Genomic DNA, 16,596 nt, shown 5'->3' with positions numbered 1-16,596 from the left:
AAACACAAGGCCTTCGGTCTCTGACTGTAGTCCACCGCCTTCATGACGGGAGATGGATGACCGAGAAGTTAAGGGGAGTGCTTGTGTAGTCATTACTAAAAAGCAGAGACATTCCTCCTTCCACTACTGGATGGAAGGTAAATTCATCGGTCCGATGTATTTTAAACACGATAGATATCAAGTTATTAGTCCTCAACTGTAAAGTTGAATACCAGGTGGATACCAGTGTGACTGGTACCAGCACCACTGCAGGCTGATACCATTGCCCTGCAGTGAGGCAGAGACTGTGTAGAGCGAGATGTTTGTAGTGACAGTGCCAGTGTTTGGCGCTCTAAAATCAATCAACCAATCAATTATCTAATCAACTTAACCAACTGCCCAATCAATTAAAAAAATCAGTCAGGCAGTCCAAACAGCCAATCCAGTGGCTTGTCACTCTTATCCAGCCAATCCCGCGGCTCATCTGCCCTCCTCAGCGGGGCGAATCTCGGACTTGAGCTTGACGAATTCCTTGGCGACCTCGTCGTTGGGCCGCTGGGAGAGGATGCGCAGGGCGGTGACGCCCGTCTCGTCCATGCTGATGCGCGGGCCCAAGGGGCACCAGCACACGCAGCTGCGCCGGTCGGCCACGTCTCGCAGCTGCACCACCGCCACACCCACCTGCCGGTCGGCACGGCCGAAGCAGTAGTCCCTCACCGTGATCTGCACTTCATAGAACTCGGCACTAGTGCCCCTGCCCAGCACACTGAGAGAGGGAGGGAGAGAGAGAAGGAGAGATGTCAGAGAAACAGAGAGAATATAATAAAAGATGAGATGTGTGTGTGTGTGTGTGTGTGTGTGTGTGTGTGTGTGTGTGTGTGTGTGTGTGAGTGTGTGTGGTTGTGTGTGTGTGAGGAACCCAAGAGAGAGAAGGAGAGGATTGAATTATGACAGAAAGAGAGAGACAAATGCCGAAGGTCAGAATACAAGAGAATGGTGAAAAAGAAGGAACCAAACAGAAAGAGTGAATGTTGTGAGTCCAAATGATGAGTGCACTAACATAAAGTGTCAATACTTTTAGGGTCAATAATCACTGACATTTTGGTCAAATTCAGCTCACTGCTCTATACGGGCGTGTGTCCATATAGCATTTTTCTCTGGCAGGGCGCTGGGTAGGACTTGATCTCAGTGCCTAATCAAAAAAGCGCTCCCACGCTGCTCTGTTTGTTTCTATGACAACCATATCTTACATCACACCACCACCATTTGTATTGCTAGGATCGACCCTTTGTGACAACACTAGCACCTTTCTAAAAGAAGTTTAGAGAACTAGAAACGCTAGGAGCAGCGAAAAAGCACAAAAACCTATTTTTTTCTCTAGAAGTCTGCATACTCTCTCTCCTCATTGGGAACAACTGAAAAAATGAAACCTATATGGACATACGTTACAATAATAAAGAGATCTAGTGGCTTGTCGTAGAGGGTAGGCCTACTCACAATGGAAAGGTCTCACTGTATTTGGCAGACCAGCTGTTGTTCTTAGACTTGGTCTGAAACTTGCGCTTCTTGTCAGTGAGCAGAGGGCCCACCAGGTTGACCTCCACAAAAGGCCGGAACATTCCAGATGTCTGCCACTTCATGTCATTGATGGCTATGACTGTGGACCAAGGAGTGGGGAAGAGGGAGAATGCCAAACAATGTGTTAAGACATATACTCTATACACGGATGAAAGACAGCTTATTGTGCTGATGATTTATTATTGGATGTCAATAATGCAAAAGCCTTGACCTTTTATTAGAACATTTTTATATCATATGAATGTTGAGCTTCACGGACGGTACAGTGGGTACATGCTCATACAATAAATAATATATAGAATCAAATCCCAAATGATTTGCTTCTTAGCCTGGCCCCAGACTTGGCTAAAACTAAGTGAGACCCATACATGTGATTGTAGTTAATTAATCACATATGTGTGTTTTATATGGAAAGACACATAATTAGATCAATTGAAAGAGCTCACCTACAGCAACCCAGTCAAGTCACTGTTGATTTACCTGTTCTTTTCAACAGTTTTTATGTTTCAGACTCTACTGCAAGCGACTACTCACCCTTCACACTGATCTTCTGCTCTCCGCTGCCAGCAGGGGGCGTCATGTCCACTTGGATAATTGCCTCTCCCACCGGCCGCTCCACCCCAGAGGCTGTGGTGACATCAGACCAAGTTAAAGCAGGCATACCAATGAGGACAACACTATCACCAGCATGGCTTTTTTGCTTGTTGCCACATCCTCATCTAACAACATTTAAGATAACTTATTAAATAAATGAGAATGTATTGATTTTTCAATGTTAACATCTTAGAATCCTTTTAATCTGGCACAGGACGTGAAAATGCACTTATAATGTTGTGTTAATGTTAGTAAACCTGTGGTTCTATCCTTAGGGTAAAAAAACTCCACATGTCATAGCTGGGTTGCACAGGGCGTCTTAGGAACTTACGTCTGTCGGGCCGGACCTTTTCATTGGGGACGATCCTTATGCCCATCCCATTGTGGACTATCAGAGAAGAAGGGCAGAAAGGAACAGACAGTTAACCTTTTTGCATAATTTAGCAAAACACACTTCATGCAGGCAATAGACCTTTAAATGAGTGAATCATTCCAATAATAATAGTCATCATATTTGTTCTATGTGTGTGGCTGTGTGTTTTTGTATGAGTGTGGATGTGTGTGTGTGTGTGTGTGTGTGTGTGTGTGTGTGTATGTTTGTGTGTGTGTTTTTGTATGAGGGTGGATGTGTATGTGCGTATTTTTGTTTTGTTTGTAATAACTGTATGTTACCCTGTGCATGTTGAGTCGACACAAATGTCTTGATGAGAGCGTCGGTGGTCTGTGTGTAGAGCGACAGGGCGTAGCGCAGCGAGGACAGCTCCGAGCTCTTCTCCAAGTATGCCTTCTTAAGCCCGTTACCTCCTGCGTGGAAGAACGCCTGCCAGAGAACGAGACCAGTCACAAACATTCAGCCATTTAGGAGAGTTAGCGTGCGATAACCAAGAGTGAGCGAGAAAGAGATGGAGTGAGAGAGAGAATGAGAGAGTGATTAAGAGTGATGAAAAAGAAAGTGAGAAACTCCCACCATCCCCTCTGTCCTTACCTTGATGGTGTCCAGTCCCACCTCCATAATTGCACAGTGCCGCGGCGTCAGGCTTTTAGCCTCCCCTCCTCCCTGCAGTAGGAAAAACATCCAGCATGAGCAAAGAAGCCCGGACCAATTACCCTCCATCAAAGCCCAGCTACTTCACATGAGGTGGGTAGACAGAGAGACTAATGGCATGAAGTTGCTTTAATGACTGCATGACTTCATGATGATATTGTACCTTGAGGTTTGAAAGCTTTGTGGCTGCAGTGAGAAGCTGAGCACCCTGAGGAGAGAAAAAAGCAATAGATTATATAGATGAATAGAACATTTAAAAAGTGAATATTATGTTTCATCCTAGGGAGTTTTACACATTTTTCACAATAAATGACCTGCATCAGTGTAATTCTATTAAAAGCTACAGCTTCATATAGCAAAGCAACAGCCAGTGCCAAATGATTCTAATAGATCATTATAATTACAATCCGTCAAACTGCTGGATTAACTCTTAAATCTGTCTAATTATGTCCATCACAGAAAACCCTGATTCACCACTAGAGGGCACTCCAACATGGATCTGAGGGTTTTTACTATTTCACACATTTTCGGGAGCCAAGGGGAGATTGTGAAAGTGTGTGACAGGCTGAGGAGACATATTGGGGACAAGAGACATAATGGGGACACACCAAGCTTTCGTTGCTCTGCGGCAGGACGATAGTCTTCTCCATGCTGGTGAGGACGATCCTCCAGAGGTCCTTCAGCACTCTCTTCAAGACTGTCTTCTCACACATGTCCGCAAAGATACTCAGACTGAAGACAAAAAAAAGCAACGCAATTCTAAGATGGGCAAGGGATGTACAGCCAAACACTAACATTACCCTACCCCGACTGAAAACAAAATGGATTCCACTAAGGTGTGCACACATGCTTAATTGTTCCAAACAACAATAATAAACCAGTAATGGTCAGCCAGTGCTAGTTGTACTACATTAATGATAGCAGTGGTCATAATAGTAGATACGTAGTAGCAGCCCTAGTGGTAGTATTGTTTGGAGAAGCAAACACAGTAGTTGCTGCTGTAATAGTTAGTACTGTAATAATTGTTGCAGCAGTGTAGTGTAGTAGTAGTAGTAGTAGTGTGGTGCTTTGAGCTTACTTAGCATCCAGGAACTCCATGAGTGGGCGGAGCACGTTGTCTGCGTCGGCCTCTGCGCTGTTGCGTGCGTTGGCATTAAGAGGCCCTTTGATCTGGTACAGGAGCTCTGACACCTGACGCATGAAGCCGTGTATCCTGGCCTGGAAGCTGCAAGGCATGATGGAATAGATGAGAATAACCATTGGAGGAAAAGGAGGAAAACGGTACGAGAGCAAGCACACGCTCATGCTTACACACACACGACTCAATCTTCACATTGATTTTCCATGAATCATAAAACTGCTACTAGCAGCTCACATGAAGTCTCCTTCAGAATTAAATTTCAACATGAGCATATACTGTGATACAAACAATATCCCCCATATGGTTCCAAAAACTAACTTCTGTTAAAAGGCTAGAGAAGGATAAAGAATTGTTAACCAAAACCATCAACATGTTTAAGAATCCCATTTGATGATCAACTGTTGCCGTGTGGTTCAGGCTGAGTGACTAACACAGAGCAGGGGGGTGGAGGATGAAGATTATGAAAGAAAACGCTGCATAGCACACACAAACACACACACACACACACACACACACACACACACACACACACACACACACTCACAGACACCCACACACACACACACACACACACACACACACACACACACACACACACACCTACACACTCACCTCTTTCCAAACATGGCACTCAAATTGTCCAGCACAGTGTTGAGTTTCAGCTGCAGGTCGTTCAGGATCTCTGCTGCCTCGGGATCCAGCTAGGGACACGGCACAGACAGACAGACAGACAACACACAACGGGAGTGAAAAGTGAGTGCATTTGTAACAGTCACCCACCAATCTTTTACAAAACAGGGAAAAATGTTTTCTGCCATTTTTGAGCAGAGCACCAAATTAATACAATAAGCAGCAGAATGTGGGGGATGGAAAACAGCCAATGAGCTTCTTCCTGGAGTGTTCAACCAAGTCATGCTTAACTGAAGTAATCTAGAGTCCTTGTTACTACTGCATAGCAGAGTGACACTCAGTCTGGACGAACCGCACAAAGACTTATTCCTATGTGGCTACAGCGTTATAAAATCTTTTGACTGAAGAACAAAAGTGAAGCAAGGAAGCGATTCATTTAAAGATCCACATACACTCACACACACACACACACACAGAAATGTTTATCTACTTGATCAATCGTACTTTCTTCAACACTCTCTGTGGGCTTTCACGGGACTCTAACAGTCCAAAGAAGCCAACCAGAGAAAAAGGGGAAGGGAGCGCAGCCTAGCTTCAAGCAGGGGGGAATAGTATATTATGGTATGTATGCAGGACATCAGGTAAATATTTCTCTACACAGTTACTCAGAGACCCCTACTGCCACGCTAACACTAACTGTTACAGTGACAAGCTCTTAATGGGGAGAGAATGACTATGAGCGAAGTGATCTGGATTGCCAAGCCCACCTTCTTAGTGTTCGCGGCTGCCTCTTTCTGCTGAAGATGCAAAACGAAAAAAATAAATATAGATATAAATTAAATGAAACATACAAGCATGGGACATTTGACAGAGCAAATGGTTGAAACTGAATTGGAACATATGACAGAGCAAACGGCTGAAACTGAATTGAAGAGGATGATGGCGTTTGGAAGGTACATCTAATGACCGTTAAATGAAAATGAGATAAAGACTAAGACTTAGATTCAACTTGTGGGTTGATGCTCAGGTGTAGTAGTCATGTGTCTGACACACACCTTGTTTCCGCCGTCCTTTGAATGGGGAGATGAGGATAAAGACAAAGACAAAAAAATTGACAACATTTATTTGACAAAAAACACGATTAAACAGTCTTCATACTGATGAAAATAATATAAAATCAGGTACGGAGCAATGACATTGAACACATTACTGATCTGTCCTTTGGAAAAGTCCCCAAAAAATACACCAAACTCTCCAACAGTATACAGCCATACATATAGTGTTGGACCTCTGTTAAACCGAGAGTTTTCGACATTGGTGATGTAGGCTTCTGAGTTGGCTTGACTTCCATATGAAAGAAGAGCCTTCCTGCATAGAGGTACCCATGCATAACAGCATCAGCAGACATAGGCAAACACACTCTGCCCTAATTTGACAACCATTTGTCAGCCATACCCAGTCAAGCTTGTCTCATATTATTCCTGCTCATTAGTGCGGCCAACATCTTTTGGAATACACATGCACACGATAAAACTGACACACACACACATGCGCGCGCGCGCACACACACACACACACACACACACACACACACACACACACACACACACACACACACACACACACACACACACACACACACACACACACACACACACACACACACACACACACACACACACACACACACACACAGAATTCCTTTACTATACTGATACACAAAGAAGCAGTACACTCATACTGTCAGATACATATTCTCTCTCTCTCTCTGTTTGTTGATCATACACACACACAGACAGTCAGACACATTTCCTTTACAATCTAGCTCAAAGATGTTCAACATACCTCCTGTTTTTCCTTCTCCTTCTCCTTTTGGGACAGGAGGGGACAAACATGTTTGCAGTTAAACATTTCACACACAGGACAGTTATTAGTAAAACATCAACCCACAAGACATCCTCAGATATATATTACACACTACTTCATACACACACACACACACACACACACACACACACACTCTCTCTCTTTACCTCTCTCTCGCAGATGCACAAGCACACACATCACAGCAACGAGCTCTTCCTCATCCTTTATATTACACACTCCTTCATACACACAACACACACACACACACACACACACACACACACACACACACACACACACACACACACACTCTGTCTCTCTCTACCCTTCTCTGTTTCTCCTCTCTCTTTCCCTCTCTCTCTCTTGCACATGCACAAGCACATACATGAGAGCAACAAGCTGTTCCTCATCTCATGTTTTATCCTGAAGGAGTCGAGTAGGTTAGTAAACAGGATACTGCACATGAAGGCTCGCTACAGGAGCCTGGAGCCAATCAGGAAACACTTGAGTGCATGTACACTCTCTCTTATACAGCACGTCGGGTTATAATGGCTGGGATTACACATGTGGGCATACACACACACACACCACACACACACACTCACCACACACACACACACACGTGGGCATACACACACAGACACACCACACACAAACACACACGAACACACACGCACACGCACACACACACACACACACACACACACACACACACACACACACACACACACACACACACACACATAAACCCACACACAACCACACACACAAACACGAGCCACACACACAGTGGTCTGGGCTCTTGAAAAGGAGGGAGAAGCGCACACTGGGACTCTGAGAGTCTAAAGGGATCCAGATGGTCCCTACAGGGGTGCCACACATCACAAGGGGAAGTTCTGCTCTAGTGTTTTGGGCCGCCCGAGGCAGAGACCCCACAAAACCAACCTCTTTCTCTTTGTCTTTCTTTTCGGCCTGGTGGGACGAGGAAACAGATAGAGAGAGTGAGAGAGGGAATCAAACAAACAAAATCCAGAGAGCTCCACTACTCATCTACTGATGAGATTTTTCTATCCAAAAGACATTTCCTTACTACACAACAGATGCTACTGCATACATAGTATTGGGCACATATGAACACAGACTGATCACACAGATAGACATACAGGCAAACAGGGTTAGACAGATAAACACTGACACAAACATGTAAACACACCTTTTCCTTCTTAGCCTCAGCCTGAACATGAAGGAAAAACACACCAGTCATCAGTATACCACATTAGATAAACCTGACCCACATTCATTCCCTCCCCTGTATATCTACTATATGAGACCTACTCTATAAGACCTACTCTTCTACTTGTCTACAATTGGCTGATTAAGTATCTAAGTGGATGACGATCAATACAAATACTTATTTTTACAGTGCATATCACTGTAACATAAGCACTGCAGCAATTTAACATCCTCATAAAATAACATAATCTGTAATAGTATGCTAAGGACACCCCAAAAAACCTACTCTCAAACTAGACTTGGTAAATAACACGCACCTTTTCCTTTCGCTTGTAGGGGTAAAAGAAGAAGAAGAAGACACGTGAGTCAAACATAAAGAGAAGATGACACACGAGTCAAAGATGAAGACTAAGCTGCAGATGGGGTTATGATATTTGACACTAGACACAGAGAGTCGCTGAGGCATGTACAAACAAGAAAAGTGAAGAGGCAGGAAAGATGTTGCAGCATCTCTGTCTGCCACTGACTCTCACACACACACACACACACACACACACACAAGCATATTATAGACACGGACACACATAAACACACACACAGAAACACAACTGAGTCACCATCATCTGGTTACCATAGTTACAGCTAGGCACTAGGCATAAAATGAAATAATGAAATAAAGACACAAAGAAATCCAATCAATAAGGCATTCTGTGTGTACAGACTTGCATATAATACATTCCTGAACGAAACAGTTTGACCCACAGAAGGAAGGTTAGTCAATACAATCTCTCCACAGCAATCAACCGAAACTGGTAACGACCCATTGACACATACTCGTACAAAAACAAAAACAGTACACAGTCACACAGGATCCTCATACTGACAGACAAACACACACACACACACACACACACACACACACACACACACACACACACACACAGGATAATGAGATCTGAGTATTCAGGTGCCGGTGGAAGAGGAGGAGAGGATATGTGTGGCAACACGTAAATCACTAAATGCGATGGTTTGAAAAGGAGATGCGTGCCAACACGTTAATCACTGTATGAGAGGGTTTGAAATGGTTCAAACAAAACCAAACCTCTTCCTCCTCACTGTCCTCCTCATCCCCCTGGCGCAGTGAAATAGAGACAACCAAAGTTCAAAGGTCAAATAAAGTGTAAAAGTGTCCTCAAATTTTAACCTTAATTTCATCCAGTCTCCACTATGCACAAGTAACAAGAATCATTCAAAAGTAGTTGCACAAACAAGTAGATGTGTGGGAACAGATTAAGGGTTGAGTCATGGTAAATCAAGGCTCCTGCATGAAAGCTGATACCATACCATAATCCAGTACTAAATTAACCAACACGCAAAACTAAGGGGGAAAGTGAACCATGGGATTACAACGGAAACACACTGACACAGGGGGATTGGGCATGTTAGGCTATGGGGTCACCAACAGGGCTAGAGTTCCTCTAATCACACCTAACCAACCTTCTGCTCTTTCTCTTTGTTGTCCATCTGAGGGCAAGAGGCAGACAGAGTTATTAAACTACAGATTCCTAAAGGGCTCATCAGACCTGGGTAAATGTGTAAATGTGTGTGTGTGTGTGTGTGGGTGTGTCTGTGTGCATTTGAGAGTGTGTATGTCTAAATGTGTTGGCGTGTGTAGACTATCCACTATAGACCATTAACCATTTACATTTATAACTATTTCTATGTATGCCTATTCTTCTGCTATTCAGTAATGCACTCTGAATACATCCTGTTTTTGGTGATCTGATACTTGTTATGAAATTTCACATGATTAACTCGTCAGCAGAAACACACCAATGGTGCATCCACAGAAAACCACCCCAAAAACAAAGGCAGGACTCATTAGTATCCAGCTGACTCCATTACACACACGACGGGAGACGGAGCCAGCAGACACCCCAGAGAGCTGCCACCGGTGAGCAGCTAATGGGACTGAACGGATTAAACGACAGAGCCCATGGGTTCGCAAATCAGTCAAGAAAAATTCAACCTAATCTCAACTAGCCACAAAACGACATAGTGGCACACAAACACGTTTTTGTCAGCTGAAATTCTGGCTGAATAGAGCCAGACTAGCCTATCTCATGATAGTGACATCTCTCATTCTCCGGCACTGAAGTTTGCTTGCCAGAAAATCGCTTTAGAGAATCCATGTGCTCCATAAAGGAACATAAATTAAATATTTACAGCTAACTACTTTCCAGGAACAGAAAATTCCACTTAAAAAGGCTGTGTTACTTGGGTTTTACCTCAGTCAATGCAAAATCAGATGGCTTAGCATGGTACAAAGTGTAGCTGAAAGCACACCAGTCAACCATCATTACAATTACACTGTTCAACGCATCGCTAGCCAGATATTAACACTGCCACTCATACCTCAGATCCGGAATCCGAACAGCCAGACTGATAACATGAAAAGAAATAAATAAGACACTTGATAAGAAATAAGAACAAGAGCAAACAGACAAACAAACAAACAAAAAGAGTGAAAGAGAAAAAGAGTGACACAAGGGTATCTTGGTATGCTTATGACTTTTAGGTCCTGGGTTCTTCTCTGGATTTAGAATGCTAGTCAACGGCTGTCAGACTTCATAAGACGGGTGAAGTACTCTTACAGGTCTCATCCATGAGAACAAGCTAGCAAGGCTTAAGAGATCTAATCATCTACATTGAAAGTTGTGTAAAGGTTTGGAATAACTGTATGACATTCATGTAGATCATTTAGGGTCTCTCCAAATGTCACTTTTTTTTAGAGGAAAGGACCTCTAATGCTTGCGACATTTGAATAAAACAAAAGCATGACAAGCCATGGGTATTTCCTTATTGAAATACAGCTTAGGCTAGTGCTGAGAAAAGTCTTCATAAAAATGCTCTTCCATAATTTAAATGTTCTGTTTCCTTTCATAACGGATTTAACTATGGTTACTCATCACCTGAGGCACACAGAATGAGACTGTTTCTCTAACGAGTCTCACAGCATTTTACCATTTCATAGCTCACCTTGGCGTCAGAGTCGTCCGACTGGTTACACACATATGGATAGCAAAATAAAGGCAGACATATAGAAGTGAGTTGTGGAAGGGGGTGAGTGGAGAAAGTATTTATTTTTTCATTTTTTAGATGCACTAAATGCCCACATGGACAAATCCCTCAGACACACACACACAAACACACACAACGCGCAAAGGGGACCTAGACACACACACACACAACGCGGGAGGGGACCTAGGGTACCAGGTTCTTACATGAATTCACTAAATGGCTGCATTTGAAGATCTAATCTAAGGGGAAGGTTCTAGAAACTACTTAACGCAGTAAATGAAGGTGCACACACGCACACACGCACACACACACACACACACACACACACACACACACACACACACACACACACACACACACACACACACACACACACACACACACACACACACGCAAGCACACACACACACACACACACACACACACACGCAAACACACAATCTCTCCCTTTGTTCTACAGATCGCCCAGTAATACCCACCATATCATCATTTCCCTCATCATCAGTGAAAGCCTGGTGCAGAGGAGCGGAAAACACAAGACATGTACAACAGACAGGCATGGAGACAGACACACACACTACACTCTAAATGCTGTCACTTCAAGTGATCCCTGTTAACATCCCACCATCCATTTTCAGCAACTGATCCGGCCATTTCATGTCAACATTCACTATGGCTGTCAGTACAGTTAAGGTGTGCGTCATAGAGATATGTGTACCTCCAAGTCATTTAACCACTGACATGGCTGACACCAGGTTTATTGCCATTAGTCATATTCTTTAGTCTTTAATCGTTATCTCAGGTCTTCAGGGACTCTTTCTGTGCGGTCAGTTTAAACAAACCACCATCACCACTAAGGCATGCAGTATCGGGTGCCACAGAGACTGCCCGACAGCACAGCACACATTTACATTGTGTGCAAATTTACTGTCAAGCAGGCGCTGACAAATTGCCACGGTGAAATGACAAGTGCAAGGGCAGAGTCACGCAGCGCGTCACAGCCCGGTTGACATGTGTGCTGCATTTTTAGCGTGTTTAGCTCGGGTAACCGCGGAAACCTCAGCCAGGGTAAGTGAGAAACTCACGCACCTCCTCGTCAAAGTCCTCCGGCTCTTCTATATCCTCCAGCTTGCAAAAGACAAAGGGCGGACACGATATATTGAGGAGTCAATTCACACAAGACAAGACAACCACAAAGATCCTGAACTCGTCCACTTGACCACAAAACTGGAGGGTTGCCACGTCTTTGTCTTCATACACTGGAACTAGAGTGTCACTTATGGCAAGCCTCCAGCAGATAGATGGGTGGCATTTACCACGCTAGCGTACCTATGTCAGTTATCGGACAGTTTCAAACATCGGCCATTCTGTTCAACAATCAAAATGCTAAGTTAAATAATGGATTACCAATCCATATGCTCAGTTTAATAATGGGTTAACATGACAACTCGAACGTTTGCCAATAACACACGCCGTCCGATAATTAACACAGTTATGATAGTGCACTAATGCTAATTCACTAATGCTAATGCAGGAATTTCATCAGGCACCAGACAGCAGGCATCGCAGAAGGTCTGCTGATATGACACACAGGGATGGAAAGGTGAGCGGTCAGGATAGCCCATACACTGACACTAGGACTGCAATGCAAAACACACGGGTGGGTGGGGTGAGGGGCTTCTGTGGTCTACAACAGGGTAGACGTTAACTGGCTCTACTGCAGATATGGTGGTAGTAAAAGCTGATTGTGAAGGAAGCAAATACAAGCTGAAGGGACTGGGATACTGGTCTGCTAGTTGGTTTACTGAAACACAGGGGAAAACGAGTGCAAACGACTGATGTACAATAAAATACTTTAAATGGTCCGCAAATATGCTGATAAATACATAACACTTTTAGTAATAAAGTCTTTAATTATAGACCAGTCATCCCAACACATCCCATTAGCACAGGGCTCCTCTTAATGGCAGTATGAGAGCCCCTCTCAGCACCTACCCGCTCCTCCTCGGCTGTGATCTGCAGAGAGAGAGTCACAGATACACACACGTCAAACTACACCGCATGGCTGCAGTTTATCCTCCTCTCTCGGTGTATGTACAGATCGTGCTACGGTGCCCGATCATGATTCCTTCAGGTAAATGCTCAAGATGATGTAATGCACAGCAAACATTCCAGAGACCCTTATTCTATGAAGCATGGAAGGTTGGGGTAGGTGCAGGGCTGGAGAATTTCCTCCACAATTATAGAGATGCCAAGGGCGGAGCCAGTGATATCATTACTGTATAGTAAAGGCCTTATGCACACCTGTCCAGCTCAGCTGACACAATCAAAAGAGCTACTCCCACACAAGTGTTATACAAGTTTCCACACACATGAGATCAAGGCTGTCCATCACTGAAAAGACACAGACACACACACGCACAGACACACACACTCAGAGATGCATTTTTTTCCACCCACAAATCCACCACTTTTGCCTCCTCTTTTCATTCATCCCTTTCAATTTGATTTGTACGGTTTCTTCAGCATTATGTTTTGATGAGAACAGAACACTAAGCAGAAACCGCAGCCTCAGTCCCCCCAAGGCCAAGCCAATGGCCTCAAGATGCAACTAACTCTCTTCAAGGAAGAGTACAGACAGGAGAGCTGATCAATCTGAGTTCCCGCCATTGCCGCACATCTCACGAGGCCGACCCCGGCGCCTCCAGCCCCTCAGCCACTCGAAAAGCAGCAGCTCCGGTGTCCTTGTGTGACACTCACCTGCTTGGCACCCATGAACTCGAACATCTTCTCCAGGAGGACACGCATCTGTTGGACGTTGTTCATGAGGACACACGGCTAAGGGAGAAAGACAGAAAGAAAGACAGAAAGAAAGACAGAAAGACAGATAGATAGATTGTAGCACTCTGAGATTCATTTGAATGTAGACTGCGTTATTAATTAAATTAATGTATTTATTTATTTAATGTTGCAGCAGCAATCCACATAAATCTCAAAAGACATAAATTACAATAAACACACATAATGAAGTAGGTACAACTTTTGAACTAATAACAAAGTTTCCACAGAACTAATACACTAGATCAAATAAAACAGAGTGGAAAAAGAAAAGGAGACTTGGAGTAACAAGAGGCACTGGGTACTGAGCTCTGGTATGGAGAGCAGTTATGCAGAGCTCAGCTATGTGTCCTTGGGCATTGAGGTTTATTGCTTTACACTTAGTCATGGCATGTGGAGTGGGTTGAGAGGGAGCCAGGCACACTTACAATCTTCTCCTTCTCACAGTAGGAGGGGAAGCTCTTGGACAGGATGGCACAGTACTGCAGAAGCACTTTAGTGATCGTCTGGTAGAGTAGAAAAAAAAAACCACAACATGCTGTCATTGCAAGTGGTGTAATTGTATCACTGAAAGAGTAGAACACACTGCTATGTGGAAGCTCCTCCCTATGTAGAGAGCACACTGCGAATGTGATGCGTCACCAGTCCCCGCTTTGTTGCGCCACTTCTGCCTGGCAACATGAAGCATGAGATACATAAAAGCTGGAGAGGGGCTGCTTTCACTGGTATCTCTCTCACAAAAAAGCAAAAAAAGAACTTCACAGACTTCTCCCTCTCTTTGAAGCAAACGTGGCTGCAGGAGGCTCGACCCCCGCAAACTTGAAAAGCAGAGGGTCCAGGGACAAGCACAAATTTGTCTTATGTTTTATTAAAAACACGTTTTACTTTGACTTTCTATTGAGAGTGCCCACTTGAGTATATGCTGCCTCTAGCATGTCCTCGTAGACTTAACATTTTGATGTATTGAAGTGTTGAAGGATTGTACCGTCCTTTGTTACCTTAGCAAAGCGGCGGTTGTAGTGTCCCATGACGACGGGATCTGGGCAGTCCAGTTTCTTAATGATCTCAAAGCTCTGGTTGAGCTGTGTGAAGATGTCCACCACGGAGCTGGAGAACAGAGCGTGCTCAGAAGTCGCCTGGAACTGTGAGGGCGGAAAGAAAAGGCAACTGTCAAAGGGCCAAAGGGTCAAAGAGTATGGATATAAAATGGCCGGTTCACTTGTGAGTGGCATCCACATTTTTTTAGACTTCAGTCAGATATATTTGAGTACCTCAGTGGTGCCTGACGGCGCTGGCAGATATGGTTGGTATGTGATCATATCCCCCTTATCCAAGCCTAATTTATTTATTTTGAAGATATTATCATACAGATCACACTAGCCCTTCAATATTGTCTATCACCAACTGAGCAGGAATCATCATTCTCAAAATCAGACTGTTTAAATCTGTTCCTTTATCCATTTAGCAAACCAACTCTTCTTTTCAATCACCCATCACCACTCAGCATCACTCTCTTTTTCACCTATTTAATCATACAGGTCTTTGACTGAGCAGTTCAGTTATCCTGTATATTACTGCAGGCTACACTCAGTTGAATTGGGGGCTCGTAGGCCTCTTCTCTTTATATTATAGGACTAAGCACTGAACGAAGACTCCAGAGGCCGGAGGAAAGAGCACAGGTGAGTGCAAACGTACCCCCTCCCTCTTATCTCTCTCCAGCGCGCCATGCATGAAGTCCATGGACACGTCCTCATTCTCAGCCAGCCACTGCAGAACAAACTGCAAAAACCACCTGGACAGAGAAAGAGGGAAATGGAAGGAAAAAAATACAGAGAGGGGGATGAAGATATAAGAGAGAGAGAGAGAGGGAGAGAGAGAGAGAGAGAGAGAGAGAGCGAGAGAGAGAGAGAGAGAGAGAGTAAAGAATGCAATAAAGCGTGGTTAGAGTTTGCCATACAGACTAGCTGCAAGGCAAAGAGAAGACAGGGAATCTTGTGAACTCCACAGAGGTGAAGCCGAACAGGGGAACATAGACAGGATGTGAGGAGTGTGCCTCAGAGCAGTGGGGGAGGGATGCTCGACAGAGGAAGGTGCATGAAAGTAGAGTGTGTGTGAGATAATACTCTGTTTGAAGACAGGGGAGATGTGTGTGTGTGTTTGTGTGTGTGTGTGTGTGTGTGTGTGTGTGTACGCAGGGGTGGTGGGGGGACTTGAAGACGTGGTGTCACTCACGCTGGGTACTCTGGGACTGAGTCTTGGAAAGCCGGCAGGTCCTTGACATACTCATTGTAGAGCCACTTGACTTTGAAATGCAGATTCATGTAGTCCGCACTTCTGCAGAGTTTGTGATTCTCATGCTCTGCGGGGGATGGACAGCATCCATTTAAAGATGTAGCAAAACCTCTCCTAAACATCATTTTCATCTCTAAAAATACAGTTGCCTTTTTTTTTTTTTTTTTAAATCCTTTTATGGATCCATGTCTTTGGTACTGTGCATAATGGAATAAATAAGAAGAGAAGGTCTCGTTTTAGACGTAGAACACATATAACACCTTCCCATAAGTGTGAAATCACTTGTTGATTGAGAAAACCTTGCTAATAAGCAACACCT

The 16,596-nt window shown here is 44.1% G+C and overlaps 1 protein-coding gene across 1 annotated transcript in view; it reads right to left on the bottom strand.

Annotated features, from left to right (window-relative positions):
• Window positions 1–459: 459 nt before the first annotated feature.
• LOC308376303 (uncharacterized protein) overlaps window positions 460–16,596 on the bottom strand; it is a gene marked incomplete at both ends in the record, with an annotated part of 49,334 nt that continues 33,197 nt past the window's right edge. Inside the window, 20 exons of the mRNA XM_080852598.1 lie at window positions 460–745; window positions 1,477–1,636; window positions 2,092–2,184; window positions 2,483–2,539; window positions 2,824–2,971; window positions 3,137–3,208; window positions 3,360–3,404; window positions 3,805–3,928; window positions 4,275–4,421; window positions 4,950–5,038; window positions 9,564–9,590; window positions 11,106–11,126; window positions 11,627–11,659; window positions 12,237–12,275; window positions 13,143–13,163; window positions 13,908–13,985; window positions 14,414–14,491; window positions 14,984–15,127; window positions 15,681–15,777; window positions 16,218–16,344. Coding sequence (XP_080708724.1) covers window positions 460–745; window positions 1,477–1,636; window positions 2,092–2,184; window positions 2,483–2,539; window positions 2,824–2,971; window positions 3,137–3,208; window positions 3,360–3,404; window positions 3,805–3,928; window positions 4,275–4,421; window positions 4,950–5,038; window positions 9,564–9,590; window positions 11,106–11,126; window positions 11,627–11,659; window positions 12,237–12,275; window positions 13,143–13,163; window positions 13,908–13,985; window positions 14,414–14,491; window positions 14,984–15,127; window positions 15,681–15,777; window positions 16,218–16,344 — 1,886 coding nt within the window. The remainder of the gene's footprint in view (window positions 746–1,476; window positions 1,637–2,091; window positions 2,185–2,482; window positions 2,540–2,823; window positions 2,972–3,136; window positions 3,209–3,359; window positions 3,405–3,804; window positions 3,929–4,274; window positions 4,422–4,949; window positions 5,039–9,563; window positions 9,591–11,105; window positions 11,127–11,626; window positions 11,660–12,236; window positions 12,276–13,142; window positions 13,164–13,907; window positions 13,986–14,413; window positions 14,492–14,983; window positions 15,128–15,680; window positions 15,778–16,217; window positions 16,345–16,596) is intronic.

Source organism: Sprattus sprattus, assembly GCF_963457725.1.
Source record: "Sprattus sprattus genome assembly, chromosome: 15".
In the NCBI taxonomy this organism is placed as follows: domain Eukaryota; kingdom Metazoa; phylum Chordata; class Actinopteri; order Clupeiformes; family Clupeidae; genus Sprattus; species Sprattus sprattus.
The sequence above is the reverse complement of the archived record's forward strand: the minus strand, read 5'-3'. Positions and strand labels throughout refer to the sequence as shown.